This window comes from Mesoplodon densirostris, chromosome 1, assembly GCF_025265405.1.
Source record: "Mesoplodon densirostris isolate mMesDen1 chromosome 1, mMesDen1 primary haplotype, whole genome shotgun sequence".
In the NCBI taxonomy this organism is placed as follows: domain Eukaryota; kingdom Metazoa; phylum Chordata; class Mammalia; order Artiodactyla; family Ziphiidae; genus Mesoplodon; species Mesoplodon densirostris.
In genome coordinates, this window is record NC_082661.1 from 9,418,171 (window position 1) to 9,435,886 (window position 17,716).

Below are 17,716 nucleotides of genomic sequence, written 5' to 3' on the forward strand. Positions count from 1 at the left end.
GTACCTTAAATCATATACACTTGACTTAGAACAGGTATTCTATTCAACTTTCATTTTTGTAACCCTTTTAACTATAAAGTATGAAAATCTTGCAATGTCCATGAGCATATATGCTTGAATCCTAGTAAATGGCTCTGTATTATTTCATTGTGTAGCTAACATAAAGTCGTCTATAATTGAACTCTTAAGTGTAAGACTATTTTTAATCTCCCCATTTCTATCTTTTTCCTTTATTTGTTAAATTATAATTTTAAATCCTTAAGATTATCGTGAGGGAAATAAGACCTGGAAAGTTAAAGACTTAGAATTAAGTGATTCAAAATAGTGTATCTATTTCATGGGGGCTAAAATATACCTACACATGGAACCAAATTCAGAACTCCGTGAAAGAGCTGGTGTCCAGAGAGCTGATGTCACAGAGCCTATGGCCTGATAGGCATACAAGTTGGAGCTGGACAGAGGCTGTGCTTCTAAAATGAGCTCTTCAACCCTGGACCTTAATTCCTCCTAACAGGGATGATTCGATCCCTGTTTCTCAAATTACAGGTTTGATAAAATATCTGGTTCCCTAAAGTAAGATGTTTGACCTCAAGATCATGATGACCATTGGTGGCGGCTTACTGATGACTGCATTGGTGCTGATAGGTGGTGTCACCTGTCTTTACTTCAAAGTAGCTGACACATTAAAGTGAGTGATGTGGGTAAGAGTGGCTAACACCCCCCCAAATGGGATCCTGGGGCTCTGTGCTGAGCAGGGTCATCCCTTGCCCTGTGGCCGCCGCACCCTGGGTGAGGTTAGGAACAGCAGGAGGGTTTGACATGACAAAGGCAGTGCGTGTAGAATCTTGGCTTCTTCCCCTTCTGGTTTGGGGCTGTGAGCTCATAAGTAGAATGTTCTCAGCCAGGTGGCTCTGTGCTGCCTTGTCACTTAACCTCATTGAGTTTACCCTCAGCTGGTTGATTGCACACTGGCTGGCCCAGCTCTATTCAGGCTCTGCAGACTGGGGACTGTCAGGGAGACTGTGTGAATGAGTCTCTGCCTCTGTTCACCCAGAGGATGGGCTGAGCTGACCTCCTCTTGCCTGAGTTGGGGAGCTCTCAGGGTGTCCTCTCACTTGTGGCCTTGGGGATGGTGAGGGGGGCCTACAGGACTCTGGGGAAGCTGACAGGAGAGTGTAGATCAGACAAAAGAGCATTAACTTGGGGGGAAAGAAACCTTCAAACATGGAAGAGATTGGTTGTCAGAAGCAGTGGTTTTCCCATTCTAGGGAAGTTAGGCCTGTGTGCTGGAAGGTGAATCCCAGCACCCAGGGGACGGCTGACTTTGGCACCTGTCATGCTCTGCACTTGGAGGACTTGCGGTGATCATCTCGTGACCCACACTTGCAATTCACTCTCCCTTATTTGCTGTAACCTGATTATACATTTCTGGCAATGTTAGGAGAGAAAGGGATTAGACAGGACCTTGGGACGGGGGCGGAGCACTTTAGTCTTGGGCTGGTGTCATGTGTCTGATTGGCTCCAGCCCCAAACTGTCCAGATACCCCCGACAATTGTAACAGATGGACTGAGAAGAAAAATTCTAATTCCATGCTTTGTGTATATTTTTCTGAAGTGCTGCAAAGGACCTTGTTGCTATGACCATAACCAAGAGTAATCAAGACGAGGTTGCCAAGGCTACAACCTCCATCTCTGAGTCTTATTCCAGCCTCCAGTGCTGCGAAGAATGTAGATTGCCTGTCGACTTTGACCCCCTGCCATCGTGCTTCTGTGACATAAACGATGGACTCTGAATACAGAATGAGTAGTAGAAGCTGTTTATAAATACCAACTGCTACCATCTGACCAGTTAAAGAAACAAGGATTCTGTCATATTTCCTCCTTATTTGTTATGAATATATTATGTGTGTATTTACATATATTAAGCAAATATCTTTGTTTTCTTTCCTCTCTTATTTCCATATCATGTAACATAAGCTATATTGACTTTATATCAGCATTTAGTATTTAATTTTACATCATAGAATTTAAGTTACAGGATATCAGGAAAATAGTGAACATCACTCAAGAACTTCCCTGCTCTTCTGGAGAATGAATTAGTGTGTTTTGGGCTGCACGCAGAATAGCTGTATCATGTTAGGTGGAATTATGACCTTATTATTGCCTTTATCTGGAGATTAAGTATGCTTTACGAAGATGCATACGAGTGCCACGTTGACTAAGGGTGGACTTGTGGTGGTTAATTTTATGAGTAAACTCTACTGAGCTAAGGGATGCCCAGATCGCTACTAAACCATTATTTATGGGTGTGTTTGTGCGGATGTTTTCAGAAGATATTAGCATGTGAATCAGAGACTGAGTAAAGATCTGTCCTCACCCGTGTGGGTGGGCGTCATCCAATCCCTTGAGAAACTGAATAGAACAAAAGGCAGAGGAAGAGCAAATTCATTCTCTCTCTTCTTGAGCTGGGACATCAATCTTCTGCCCTCAGACATCGGAGCTCCTCTTGGACTCGGGGACTCACACTAGCAACCCCGCCACCTCATCCCCCCTCCCGTGGTTCTTAGTGGCCTCGGACTGGGAGTTACACCACTGGCTCCCCTGGTTCTCAGGCCTTCAGACTCAGACTGAATTACACCATGGGCTTTCCTGGTTCTCCAGCTTGCATCAGGCATATTGTGTCATATCTCATTCTCCATAATTGGGTGAGGCAATTCCATTATACGTGTCCTCTTATATATCCTATTAGTTCTGTTTCTCTGGAGAACCCTGACTAATAGAGTTGGATAGGACATGAAAAGCACTTGGAAACTAAAGCATTTTTAAGTAATATGAAAAGCAAACAAACAAAATCCCCTTAATTCTTCTCAGTGTATATTTTCTTGAGCACCTCCTGCGTCTAAAATAGTGGGTTCAGCAAGACAAAGTACAGACACAGAAGCTTTGGTTCCTGAACTCAAGTATCTGTCCACAGTGTAAAATCATACCCTGGAAAACTGTAGGTCAAACAAAATTCAAGTTTCATTAGAGGCACAAGCAAAGGGCATGGAGATCCAGTGGAAGGAGTAATTAATGGTGGGGGAGGGGGGACAGGTGAGAGCCTCAGGGGAGGCTTCCTGGAGAGAAGACATTAGGATTCCAGCAACTGGAGGAGGGGATGGAGGGCAGGCCCAGCAGCCAGAGGAAGCGGCCCAGGCTCAGAGGTTTGAACATGCGTGGGCTGTGGGATGTACAGTGGGAGGTGAGGCCGGATAATAAGCTAGGCTGAGACAGAGATGGTGTTGGAGGCCATGCTAAGGGGTGTGCCTTCCATCCTGCCCTGTAGAGCTCCAGCTTCAAGCTCCTGGGGGCTCTCCACTGAGTTGAGGGTGCATCTGTTAGGGGAACCACAGACCAAAACCACCCGCCCTGGCCAGAGTTATGAGTTATCTTACAACAGGAGGGCCTGGTAAGAAACGTGGAACTAACACCCCTTACCCACCCACCCACAGGAAGAATTCGGGAAAGGTCAAAAGGAGAGAGGAGACGCCAGTCCATGTGTCCTACCAGGCTCCCAGAATCCTTCTCGCTGGAATCCATCCCGGATGAGCAATGCGCGCACCACCAGGAAGGACCCTGAGTCAGACCCGAAATGGGCCAAGCAACATGATTGGCCAGAGACCACCCCGAAACTAACCCCAGCACCACAAACCCCGAGACTGGGAGCCACGTAGCAGAGCAGTCTTCCTGGGCTCCCTCACCCCGCCGCTCTCCGCCCGGGCGCCCCTTCCCAATAAAGCCTCCTGCGTTGTCAGCACGTGTGTCTCCTCGGACTATCCATTTCCGAGTGTTAGACAAGACCCCACTCTCGGGCCCTGGAAGGGGTCTCCCTTCCTGCAACAGATCCAACACTCCCACACGAACATTCCTCCATCTACATCTCCTGCAGCTCTGAGTTAGCAGGTCTGGCTTTGGCTCCACCTTGCTTACCCTTGTGTGTGGCATATAATTCCTCCAAACCCGATTTTTCTTGTCTGTAAAATGGAGGTAATAGGAGCCACTTGATAGGGTTGTTCTGAAGATTCAATGGGATGTTGAAGAGGAAAGATCTTTATTTAGAGACAAATACGGTAAAAATATAAGTTTCTCCTGAGAGGATAAGCCTCTAAGCAATACAGTGTTTACCACTAAGACCGAATTTGCAATAACTTTCAGGGCAGTCTTTTTCTCAGGCTTCTAAAATATATTTTCTTGAAAATAAGAATTCTTCTAGTAGTCTGCATGACATTAAACTCTTTTGTCATTTTAGTGTTTGCTTTTGAATCACATCACATAATTGTATACATAAAATTACAGTGAATATGAAAATTCGCTAAAGTTGCACTTTTGATATAAAAGATTCAGGAGTGTCTAAAGCTTTTCTTAAGAAGACATTTTCTGGGCTTCCCTGGTGGAGCAGTGGTTGAGAGGCCGCCTGCCGATGCAGAGGACATGGGTTCATGCCCCGGTCCGGGAAGATCCCACATGCCACAGAGCGGCTGGGCCCATGAGCCATGGCCATTGAGCCTGTGTGTCCAGAGCCTGTGCTTCGCAACAGGAGAGTCCACAACAGCGTGAGGCCCACATACCGCAAAAAAAAAAAAAAAAAAAAGACATTTTCTTCAAACCTTGTACAGACTTCCGGGAAAGATGGCGGAAGAGTAAGATGCGGAGATCACCTTCCTCCCCACAGGTACACCAGAAATACAGCTACACGTGGAACAACTCCTACAGAACACCTACTGTACAATGGCAGAACACCTCAGACCTCCCAAAAGGCAAGAAACTCCCCCACGTACCTGGGTAGGGGAAAGCGGAGAGATTCACACACAGAGGATCAGTGCCAACCGGCACTCACCAGCCCGAGAGGCTTGTCTGCTCGCCCGCCGTGGTGGGCGGCACTGGGAGCTGAGGCTCGGGCTTCAGTCGGAGCGCAGGGAAAGGACTGGGGTTGGCGGCGTGAACACAGCCTGAAGGGGCTAATGCGCCACAGCTAGCCGGGAGGGAGTCCGGGAAAAAGTTTGGACCTGCCGAAGAGGCAAGAGACTTTTTCTTCCTTCTGTGTTTCCTGGTGCACGAGGAGAGGGGATTAAGAGCGCTGCTAGGAGGAGCTCCAGAGACGGGCGCGAGCCACGGCTGAAAGCGCGGACCCCAGAGACGGGCGTGGGACGCTGGGGCTGCTGCCACCGCCGCGAGGCCTGTGTGCGAGCGCAGGTCACTGTCCACGCCCCCCTTCCGGGGAGACTGTGCAGCCCGTCACGGCCGGGGTCCCGGGATCCAGGGACGGCTTCCCTGGGAGAATGCACGGCGCGCCTCGGGCTGGTGCAACGTCACGCCGGTCTCTGCCGCTGCAGGCTCCACCCACACTCCGTGCCCCTCGCTGCCCCCCGGCCTGAGTGCGCCAGAGTCCCCGAAGGGGCTGCTCTTTTAACCCTGTCCTATCTGAGCGAAGAACAGATGCCCTCCGGTGACCTACACGGAGAGGTGGGGCCAAATCCAAAGCTGAGACCCGGGAGCTGTGAGAACAAAGACGAGAAAGGGAAATCTCTCCCAGCAACCTCAGAAGCAGCGGATTAAAGCTCCACAATCAACTTGATGTACCCTGCATCTGTGGAATACATGAATAGAAAACAAATCATCCCAAATTGAGGAGCCAGGAGTCAGTGCTGTGCCTCTGAGGTGGGAGAGCCAACTTCAGGACACTGGTCCACAAGAGACCTCCCAGCTCCACATAATATCAAATGGCAAAAATCTTCCAGAGATCTCCATCTCAACACCAGCACCCAGATTCACTCAACGACCAGCAAGCTACAGTGCTGGACACCCTATGCCAAATAACTAGCAAGACAGGAACACAACGCCACCCATTAGCAGAGAGGCTGCCTAAAATCATAAAAAGTCCACAGACACCCAAAAATACACCACCAGACGTGGACCTGTCCACCAGAAAGACAAGATCCAGCCTCATCCACCAGAACACAGGCACTAGTCCCCTCCACCTGGAAGCCTACACAACCCACTGAACCAACCTTAGCCACTGGGGACAGACACCAAAAACAATGGGAACTACGAACCTGCAGCCTGCAAAAAGGAGACCCCAAACACAGTAAGATAAGCAAAATGAGAAGACAGAAAAACACACAGCAGGAGAAGGAGCAAGATAAAAACCCACCAGACCTAACAAATGAAGAGGAAATAGGCAGTCTACCTGAAAAAGAATTCAGAATAATGATAGTAAAGATGATCCAAGATTCTATTTCCAAGATCCAAAATCTTGGAAATAGAATAGACAAAATGCAAGAAACAGTTAACAAGGACCTAGAAGAACTAAAGATGAATCAAGCATCGATTAAAAACACAATAGATGAAATAAAAAATACTCTAGATGGGATCAATAGCAGAATAACTGAGGCAGAAGAATGGATAAGTGAGGTGGAAGATAAAATAGTGGAAATAACTACTGCAGAGCAAAATAAAGAAAAAAGAATGAAAAGAACAGAGGACAGTCTCAGAGACCTCTGGGACAACACTAAACGCACCAACATTCGAATTATAGGGGTTCCAGAAGAAGAAGAGAAAAAGAAAGGGACTGAGAAAATATTTGAAGAGATTGTAGTTGAAAACTTCCCTAATATAGGAAAGGAAATAGTTAATCAAGTCCAGGAGGCACAGAGAGTCCCATACAGAATAAATCCAAGGAGAAATACGCCAAGACACATATTAATCAAACTGTCAAAAATTAAACACAAAGAAATCATATTAAAAGCAGCAAGGCAAAAACAACAAATAACACACAAGGGAATCCCCATCAGGTTAACAGCTGATCTCTCAGCAGAAACTCTACAAGCCAGAAGGGAGTGGCAGGACATAATTAAAGTGATGAAGGAGAAAAACCTGCAACCAAGACTACTCTACCCAGCAAGGATCTCATTCAGATTTGATGGAGAAATTAAAACCTTTACAGACAAGCAAAAGCTGAGAGAGTTCAGCACCACCAAACCAGCTTTACAACAAATGCTAAAGGAACTTCTCTAGGCAAGAAACACAACAGAAGGAAAAGACCTACAATAATGAACCCAAAACAATTAAGGAAATGGGAATAGGAACATACATATCAATAATTAACTTAGGGCTTCCCTGGTGGCGCAGTGGTTGGGAGTCCGCCTGCCGATGCAGGGGACATGGGTTCGTGCCCCGGTCCGGGAAGATCCCACATGCCGTGGAGTGGCTGGGCCCGTGAGCCATGGCCGCTGAGCCTGCGCGTCCGGAGCCTGTGCTCCGCAACGGGAGAGGCCACAACAGTGAGGGGCCCGCGTACCACAAAAAAAAAAAAAAAAAAAAAAAAAAAAAAAAATTACCTTAAATGTAAATGGACTAAATGCTCCCACCAAAAGACACAGATTGGCTGAATGGATACAAAAACAAGACCCATATATATGCTGTCTACAAGAGACCCACTTCAGACCTAGAAACACATACAGACTGAAAGTAAGGGGATGGAAAAAGATATTCCATGCAAATGGAAATCAAAAGAAAGCTGGAGTAGCAATTCTTATATCAGACAAAATAGACTTTAAAATAAAGACTATTAGAAGAGACAAAGAAGGACACTACATAATGATCAAGGGATCGATCCAAGAAGAAGATATAACAATTGTAAATATTTATGCACCCAACATAGGAGCACCTCAATACATAAAGCAAATACTAACAGCCATAAAAGGGGAAATCGACAGTAACACACTCATAGTAGGGGACTTTAACACCCCACTTTCACCAATGGACAGATCATCCAAAATGAAAATAAAAAAGGAAACACAAGCTTTAAATGATACATTAAACAAGATGGACTTAATTGATATTTATAGGACATTCCATCCAAAAACAACAGAATACACATTTTTCTCAAGTGCTCATGGAACATTCTCCAGGATAGATCATATCTTGGGTCACAAATCAAGCCTTGGTAAATTTAAGAAAATTGAAATTGTATCAAGTATCTTTTCCGACCACAATGCTATGAGACTAGACCTCAATTACAGGAAAAGATCTGTAAAAAATACAAACACATGGAGGCTAAACAATACACTACTCAATAACGAAGTGATCACTGAAGAAATCAAAGAGGAAATCAAAAAATACCTAGAAACAAATGACAATGGAGACACGACGACCCAAAACCTATGGGACGCAGCAAAAGCAGTTCTAAGGGGGAAGTTTATAGCAATACAATCCCACCTTAAGAAACAGGAAACATCTCGAGTAAACAACCTGACCCTGCACCTAAAGCAATTAGAGAAAGAAGAACAAAAACATCCCAAAGTTAGCAGAAGGAAAGAAATCATAAAAATCAGATCAGAAATAAATGAAAAAGAAATGAAGGAAATGATAGCAAAGATCAATAAAACTAAAAGCTGGTTCTTTGAGAAGATAAACAAAATTGATAAACCATTAGCCAGACTCATCAAGAAAAAAAGGGAGAAGACTCAAATCAATAGAATTAGAAATGAAAAAGGAGAAGTAACAACTGACACTGCAGAAATACAAAATATCATGAGAGATTACTACAAACAACTCTATGCCAATAAAATGGACAACCTGGAAGAAATGGACAAATTCTTAGAAATGCACAACCTGCCAAGACTGAATCAGGAAGAAATAGAAAATATGAACAGACCAATCACAAGCACTGAAATTGAAACTGTGATAAAAAATCTTCCAACAAACAAAAGCCCAGGACCAGATGGCTTCACAGGCGAATTCTATCAAGCATTTAGAGAAGAGCTAACACCTATCCTTCTCAAACTCTTCCAAAATATAGCAGAGGGAGGAACACTCCCAAACTCATTTTACAAGGCCACCATCACCTTGATACCAAAACCAGACAAGGATGTCACAAAGAAAGAAAACTACAGGCCAATATCACTGATGAACATAGATACAATCCTCAACAAAATACTAGCAAACAGAATCCAACAGCACATTAAAAGGATCATACACCATGATCAAGTGGGATTTATTCCAGGAATGCAAGGATTCTTCAATATACGCAAATCAATCAATGTGATACACCATATTAACAAATTGAAGAAGAAAAACCATATGATCATCTCAATAGATGCAGAGAAACTTTCGACAAAATTCAACACCCATTTATGATAAAAACCCTGCAGAAAGTAGGCATAGAGGGAACTTTCCTCAACATAATAAAGGCCATATATGACAAACCCACAGTCAACATCGTCCTCAATGGTGAAAAACTGAAACCATTTCCACTAAGATCAGGAACAAGACAAGGCTGCCCACTCTCACCACTCTTATTCAACTTAGTTTTGGAAGTTTTAGCCACAGCAATCAGAGAAGAAAAGGAAATAAAAGGAATCCAAATTGGAAAAGAAGAAGTAAAGCTGTCACTGTTTGCAGATGACTTGATACTATACATAGAGAATCCTAAAGATGCTACCAGAAAACTACTAGAGCTAATCAATGAATTTGGTAAAGTAGCAGGATACAAAATTAATGCACAGAAATCTCTGGCATTCCTGTACACTAATGATGAAAAATCTGAAAATGAAATCAAGAAAACACTCCCATTTACCATTGCCACAAAAAGAATAAAATATCTAGGAATAAACCTACCTAAGGAGACAAAAGACCTGTATGCAGAAAATTATAAGACACTGATGAAAGAAATTAAAGATGATACAAATAGATGGAGAGATGTACCATGCTCCTGGATTGGAAGAATCAATATTGTGAAAATGACTCTACTACCCAAAGCAATCTACAGATTCAATGCAATCCCTATCAAACTACCACTGGCATTTTTCACAGAACTAGAACAAAAAATTTCAAAATTTGTTTGGAAAAACAAAAGACCCCGAATAGCCAAAGCAATCTTGAGAACGAAAAACGGAGCTGGAGGAATCAGGCTCCCTGACTTCAGACTATACTACAAAGCTACAGTAATCAAGACAGTGTGGTACTGGCACAAAAACAGAAAGATAGATCAATGGAACAGGATAGAAAGCCCAGAGATAAACCCACGCACATATGGTCAACTTATCTTTGATAAAGGAGGCAGGAATGTGCAGTGGAGAAAGGACAGCCTCTTCAATAAGTGGTGCTGGGAAAACTGGACAGGGACATGTAAAAGTATGAGATTAGATCATTCCCTAACACCATACACAAAAATAAGCTCAAAATGTATTAAAGACCTAAATGTAAGGCCAGAAACTATCAAACTCTTAGAGGAAAACATAGGCAGAACACTCTATGACATAAATCACAGCAAGATCCTTTTGGACCCACCTCCTAGAGAAATGGAAATAAAAACAAAGATAAACAAATGGGACCTAATGAAACTTCAAAGCTTTTGCACGGCAAAGGAAACCATAAACAAGACCAAAAGACAACCCTCAGAATGGGAGAAATATTTGCAAATGAAGCAACTGACAAAGGATTAATCTCCAAAATTTATAAACAGCTCATGCAGCTCAATAGCAAAAAAACAAACAACCCAATCCAAAAATGGGCAGAAGACTTAAATAGGCATTTCTCCAAAGAAGATATACAGACTGCTAACAAACACATGAAAGAATGCTCAACATCATTAATCATTAGAGAAATGCAAATCAAAACTACAATGAGATATCATCTCACACCAGTCAGAATGGCCATCATCAAGAAATCTAGAAACAATAAATGCTGGAGAGGGTGTGGAGAAAAGGGAACACTCTTGCACTGCTGGTGGGAATGTGAATTGGTACAGCCACTATGGAGAACAGTATGGACGTTCCTTAAAAAACTAAAAATAGAACTACCATATGACCCAGCAATCCCACTACTAGGCATATACCCTGAGAAAACCATAATTCAAAAAGAGACATGTGGGCTTCCCTAGTGGCGCAGTGGTTGAGAGTCTGCCTGCCGATGCAGGGGACATGGGTTCGAGCCCTGGTCTGGGAGGATCCCACATGCCGTGGAGCGACTAGGCCCGTGAGCCACAACTGCTGAGCCTCCGCGTCTGGAGCTTGTGCTCCGCAACAGGAGAGGCCGCGATAGTGAGAGGCCCGTGCACCGCGATGAAGAGTGGTCCCCACTTGCCACAACTAGGGGAAGCCCTCGCACAGAAACGAAGACCCAACACAGCAAAAATTAATTAATTAATTAATAAACTCCTACCCCCAACATCTAAAAAAAAAAAAAAGAAAGAAAAATCTCCCCTTATAAAAAAAAAAAAAAAGAGAGAGACATGTACCAAAATGTTCATTGCAGCTCTATTCACAGTAGCCCGGAGGTGGAAACAACCTAAGTGTCCATCATCGGATGAATGGATAAAGAAGATGTGGCACATATATACAATGGAATATTACTCAGCCATAAAAAGAAACGAAACTGAGCTATTTGTAATGAGGTGGATAGACCTAGAGTCTGTCATACAGAGTGAAGTAAGTCAGAAAGAGAAAGACAAATACCGTATGCTAACACATATATATGGAATTTTAAAAAAATGTCATGAAGAACCTAGAGGTAAAACAGGAATAAAGACACAGACCTACTTGAGAATGGACTTGAGGATATGGGGAGCGGGAAGGGTAAGCTGTGACAAAGCGAAAGAGAGGCATGGACATATATACAGTACCAAACGTAAGGTAGATAGCTAGTGGGAAGCAGCCGCATAGCACAGGGAGATCAGCTTGGTGCTTTGTGACCGCCTGGAGGGGTGGGATAGGGAGGGTGGGAGGGAGGGAGACGCAAGAGGGAAGGGATGGGGCAACAGATGTATATGTATGACTGATTCACTTTGTTATAAAGCAGAAACTAATAAAAAAATAAAAATCCAAAAAAAAAAAAAAGAGAACTTTGGGGATTGACATGTATACACTGATGTGTATAAAATGGGTGACTAATAAAAAAAAAACTTGTAAAAGCTCGGTTTTTCTTTTCCATGTTAAGTTGACCAAACCACTTGACTATTTTGTCACTTAAGATTAGGTGTGATTATAACAAAATCTCAAAATAGCAGTGGCTTGAACAAGTAAGAATTTGATTTTTCTCCTCTTCAAGATGCCCAGCATCAGACAGGCTGGCTGCCTTTCCCATGTCAGGGGCCATGGTGCTCTACTGTGGTGTGTTGGGGTTTTTTTTTCCCAAAGTCATATCATGGTCCAGGATCACTGGTGGTTCTCTAACCTTCATGTCCAAATTCTAGACAAAGAGGAAGGAGGTTGAAAAAAGCTGTGCGTTCCATTTCTCTTTAAGTCCCCTGTGCTAGATAGAACTGAATCACATAGTCTCCCCTAGCTGCAAGGGAAGCTCATAAACGTAGTTTTTATTCCAGTTGTGAATGTGCCCAGTAAACATCAACGTGGTAATAGACATTGCATGTAATGAGCTATCTTCACCTCAATCATGAAGTGATTTCTGACAGTTTATCTTCTAAATATTCATATAAAACACGTTTTGATTATGTTAATTCACATCTTTGCAGTAAAGCATTAACATTTAATATAATCCTTATCATCAGAGTCATTATTTTTCCCCATCAGTGAGCTATTACATCTCATAAGTGAGTGAAGGCATGTAACACTTAGAACAGTGCCTGAGGATATGTTCCATAAATGTTAGCCTGACTAACACACATTCTGTGTTAGCACAGAAATGGGCAGCAAGATGCACCCTTGACTGTTCTGGTGCCTTCCACTGAGTCTCTAGCACCCATTTCTAAGCACAGACTCCCCATCTGTAACCACAATTTGTACTTCCTGTGATAACAGAATGCTTGCTTTATAAGCATCACATGTTTACTTAGAGTTAACTAGTGACAGGTGATTACCTACTAAAAGGGGTAAAAAAGATAACTTGGAAATGAAGGAAACAGCTACTCCCTCTGGGATGAACATAGAACTCAGCATCTTCCAAAGGCCCCCTCTCTGCTGAGTTTCAGTCCTCTCAGCACAGGGCTTGGCTGATGGAATAGTCAGCATTTCAGTGATGCTGAAATTTGCCAGAAGGGCTGATGGGGACAAACTTCCTAGAGGGTGAGTGCTCCCAGCCCCAGTACAAGTTTTAAGAAGCAAGTTTAGAATTGCATCTTCCCTGGAGGCTGCTCTGAAACGCTCCACTTTGAAATGACCTGTCCATCTTGAGTTCCAGGACACTTTCTCTGCTCCTCTCCTGGCATCTATTCCCAGGTTCATCTTAGGTGTTCATATGCCTTCCAATTTTCTCTTGCTGCCAGGAAGTTCCGTATCAGACATGAAGGCAGGACTGTGTATCATATTCAATTCTGTATTTCCAGGCCCTAAAACAGTAACTAATGGATATTTTTTGAATGAATGAAAGACAGAAAAAAAAGAAGGCAACAACACACACACACTTGTTCTTTTTAGTCTCACCTTGGACACCAGGATTCCTTTCTATCATCCACAAAATGTAGTGCCTGAGGGACTTTAATGTGCCTTCGTCAGGCTCTCTGGACATAGTAGTTTGAAATTCCTCCAAACTGAACCTGGATCTGCATTTTCTTTTTCCTCCTGATCCTGTGCCACCTCCCTACCCCCTCCCCCTCAGGGTCAGCACCCTGGCAGGCTCAGAGGAACCCAGCTGGACCCAGAGTTCGCCCAGCTGCCACACTTCCTGCCTCACATGGCTAATCCCTTAGACTCCGAAGGCTTTAATTTTGCAGAAGAGCAGTGAAGGCTTAAGAGGTCAATGGTGCTACCCTCTTCATGATCTGAACAAACAGTAAGGCAAAGGCACAGTCCCAAGTCAGTGCCACGAGGAATTATTTGTGCCTACTGTGTGCCAGGTGTTGGAGATCCCCTGTGAAGAGCTTTAGCTGGGCTCCTCCTGCAAACCTTCCAGGAAAAAAATTGGGGAGAGCAGACACTCACTGTTTGGGATCGCTGATAATAAACCAGTCACACAGAAGCTATATTCTCACATAAATCTACCCTTTGCATAGTCAGACTGACACACTTCCCTAGAGGTGGCCAGGAGGCTTATGAAACTAGATAGTTATGAAATACAGAAAAGTATAAAAGTCTGCTTACCTTCAAGGCTGCCTCCTCACAAAGATGGAGGCTGTGAGAAGGGTCATCCCTTTGGCCCTTTTAACTGAATCATGTTTGGTGGAGTTGGATTTGACCAAGTCTGAAGGTAAGAAAATTGAACCAGGTTTTTCAAACAAAACAGGGCCATTCAAGAGGCACCTGCCAGAGACTTAAAAAAATTTTTTAACGTTCTGCTGCCCGCAGTGTGGAAAAATTTACTCATATATACTTAGTGGAAGATTAATTTAGTACCAGCTTTATTCAAGGTGATATAACAATATTTATAAAAATATACAAAGCACAAGGAATTTTACCAGGTATATTACTTCTAAAATTTTAATCTTTAAAGAATTAATACCAATCCTTCCAGAAAATAGAAAAGGAAAGAACACTTCCAAACGCATTTTACAAGGCTAGCATTACCCTGATCCCAGATGTAGACAACACAAGAAGAAAAAGTAACAGGCCAATATCCCAGATGAACATAGATGCAAAAATCCTCAATAAAAAATACTAGTAAACTGAATTCAACAGTACGTAAAAAGGATCATGCACCATGTTCAAGTGGAATTTATCCTTCGGATGCAAGGATGGTTCAGCATACGTAAATCAATCTATGTGAGACAACACATTAACAGAATGAAGGATAAAAATCATATGGTTATCTCAATAAATGCAGAAAAAGCATTAGACAAAATACAACATCCTTTCATGACAAAAGCTCTCAACAAATTGGGTATAGAAGGAACATATCTCAACATAATAAAGGCTATATATGACAAGCCCACAGCTAACATCATACTCAGTATGAAAAGCTGAAGGTTTTTCCTCTAAGATCAGGAACAACACAAGTATGTCCACTCTTGCCACTTTTATTCAACATAGTACTGGAAGTCTTAGCTAGAGCAATTAGGCAAGAAAAGGAAATAAAAAGCATCCAAATCAGAAAGGAAGAAATAAACTTGTCTCTGTTTGCAGATTATATGATGTAATATATAGAAATCTCTCAAGACTCCACAAAAAACTGTTAGAACTAATAAATTCAGTAAAGTTGCAGGATACAAAATCAACATACAAAATCATTTGCATTCCTTATACATAAACTACCACAGAAATTAAGAAAACCCATTTACAATAGCATCAAAAAGAATAAAATATTTAGGAATAAACTTAACCAAGGAGATGAAAAATCTGTACACTGCAACCTATAAAACACTAATGAAAGAAACTAAGGAAGACAAAATAAATGGTAAGATATTCCCATGTTCATGGACTCCAAGAATTAATTATGTTAAAATGTCTATACTATCTCCAAGCAATATACAGATTCAATTCAATCCCTATTAAAATTCTAATGACATTTTTCACAAAAATAGAAAAAAGAATTCTAAAATCCATGTGGAACCCTGAAAGACCCCAAATAGTCAAGGCAATCTAGAGAGGAACAAAGCTGGAGGCATCATGCTTCCTGAGTTCAAACTATATTACAAAGCTGTTGTAATCAAAACAGTAAAGTATTAGCATAAAAACCAATGAAACTAATAGATAGCCCAGAAATAAACATACATATATTTAATTAATTTTTGACAAAAGAGCCAAGAATAAACAATGCGGAATGTATAATCTCTTCAATAAATGGTTTTGGGAAAACTGGATATCCACTTCCAAAAAAATGAAACTGGACCCCTATCTTACACCATATACAGAAATCAACTCAAAATGTAGTAAAGAGTTGAATATAAGACCTGAAACTAGGGCTTCCCTGGTGGCGCAGTGGTTGAGAGTCAGCCTGCCGATGCAGGGGACACGGGTTTGTGCCCTGGTCCGGGAAGATCCCACATGCCGCGGAGCGGCTGGGCCCGTGAGCCATGGCTGCTGAGCCTGCACATCTGGAGCCTGTGCTCCACAACAGCAGAGGCCACAACACTGAGAGGCCCACATACCAAAAAAAAAAAAAAAAAAAAAGACCTGAAACTATAAAGGCCTAGAAGAAAACACAGGGGGTAAGCTCCTTGGCATTTGTCTTGACATTTTTTTTTTTTTTTGGATTTGACACCTAAAGCAACAGCAAAAAAAAAGCAAACAAGTAGGACTACATAAAACTAAAAAAAATTATTCACATAAAACAAGTCAAAATGAAAAGGCAACCTATTAAATGGGAGAAAAATATCTGCAAGCTACACACACAATAACGGATTAATATTCAAAATATACAAGGAACTCATACAACTCAATGGCACAAAAACAAACAACCCAATCAAAAAATGGACAAGGGCCTGAATAGACATTTTCCTAAATACTATATACAAATGGCCAACAGTTATATGCAAAGGTGCTCAACATTACTAATCATTAGAGAAATGCAAATCAAAACCACAGTGAGATGTCACCTCACACCTGTTAGGATGGCTATTATCAAAAAGTCAAGAGAAAAAAAAGAATCTTATTTTAAAAAATGTCAAAAGATAACAAGTGTTGGCCAAGATGTGGAGAACAGAGGACCCTTGTACAATGTTGGTGGGAATGTAAATTGGTACAATTAGGGAAAACTATATAGATGTTCCTCAAAAAATTAAAAATAGAACTACCATATGATACAATAATCCCACTTTTGGGTATACATCCAAAGGAAATAAAACCTTAAAGAGACATCTGTACTCTCATGTTCATTGCAGCATTATTCAGAGTAGTCAAGATATGGAAACAACGTACATGTCTGTCAACAGATGAATGAATAAAACAATGTGAGATATATTTATATATATAAAATGGAATATTATCCAGCCTTAAATAGGCTATTTGTGATATGAATAAACTAGGATAACATTATGCTAAATGAAATAAGCCAGACACAGAATGACAAATATGGAATGATCTCACTTATGTGTAGTACAAAAAAGTCAAATTCATTGCAACAGAGAGTAGAATGGTGTTTACTAGGGGTAGGTGTGGGGGAAATGGGGAGATATTAGTCAAAGGGTACAAACTTACAGTTACAAGATGAATAAATTCTGGAAACCTAATACACAGCATGGTGATTACAGTTAATAGTGCATAGTATGTACTTGAATTTTGCTAAGTGAGTAGATATCAAGTGTTCTTGCTACACACACAAACACATACACACACACACAAATGGTAGCTGTGTGAGTGGTAGATATGTTATCAGCTTGATTTTGGTAATCATTTCATGATGTATATGTATATTAAAATATCATGTTGTATACCTTACATATATACAATTCTTATTTGTCAATCATACCTCAATGAATAAAATAATACAAGTAAAAGTGTTATCTTTATTAAAAACCTATAAAATACTATTTTTATAAGGATATCACTCATCAGCCACAGAGAAGAAAAATAAGTTTTGTTCCTCTACAAGTGGAGTTACTAACCATTAGATTCCATTGTAAAGTATGTGTTTGTTCACATTCAATTAAAGTTTCTTTTTAAAACCATCGTTCTTCAGGTCCTAAGAGATTTTTACTCTTTATGAATGCTATGTAGAGGAGTCATAAATGTTTTTCTCCCCAGAGCTTCACATTGGGACGTAAAGTCCTGGTAGCTAACTGTGATGAGAGAAATACAGTTCACTTTTAACAACATGGCTGAATGGGGATCTCACGTGGGTAGGGCAG

At 41.7% G+C, this 17,716-nt stretch overlaps 1 protein-coding gene across 1 annotated transcript; it reads left to right on the forward strand.

The window, feature by feature from the left end:
- Nucleotides 1–578: 578 nt before the first annotated feature.
- On the forward strand, nt 579–1,793 carry FAM24A (family with sequence similarity 24 member A). The gene is made up of 2 exons (XM_060095460.1): nt 579–688; nt 1,616–1,793. The coding sequence occupies exons 1-2, from the start codon at nt 579–581 to the stop codon at nt 1,791–1,793; spliced, it is 288 nt and encodes a 95-aa protein (XP_059951443.1).
- The last annotated feature ends 15,923 nt before the right edge of the window (nt 1,794–17,716 follow it).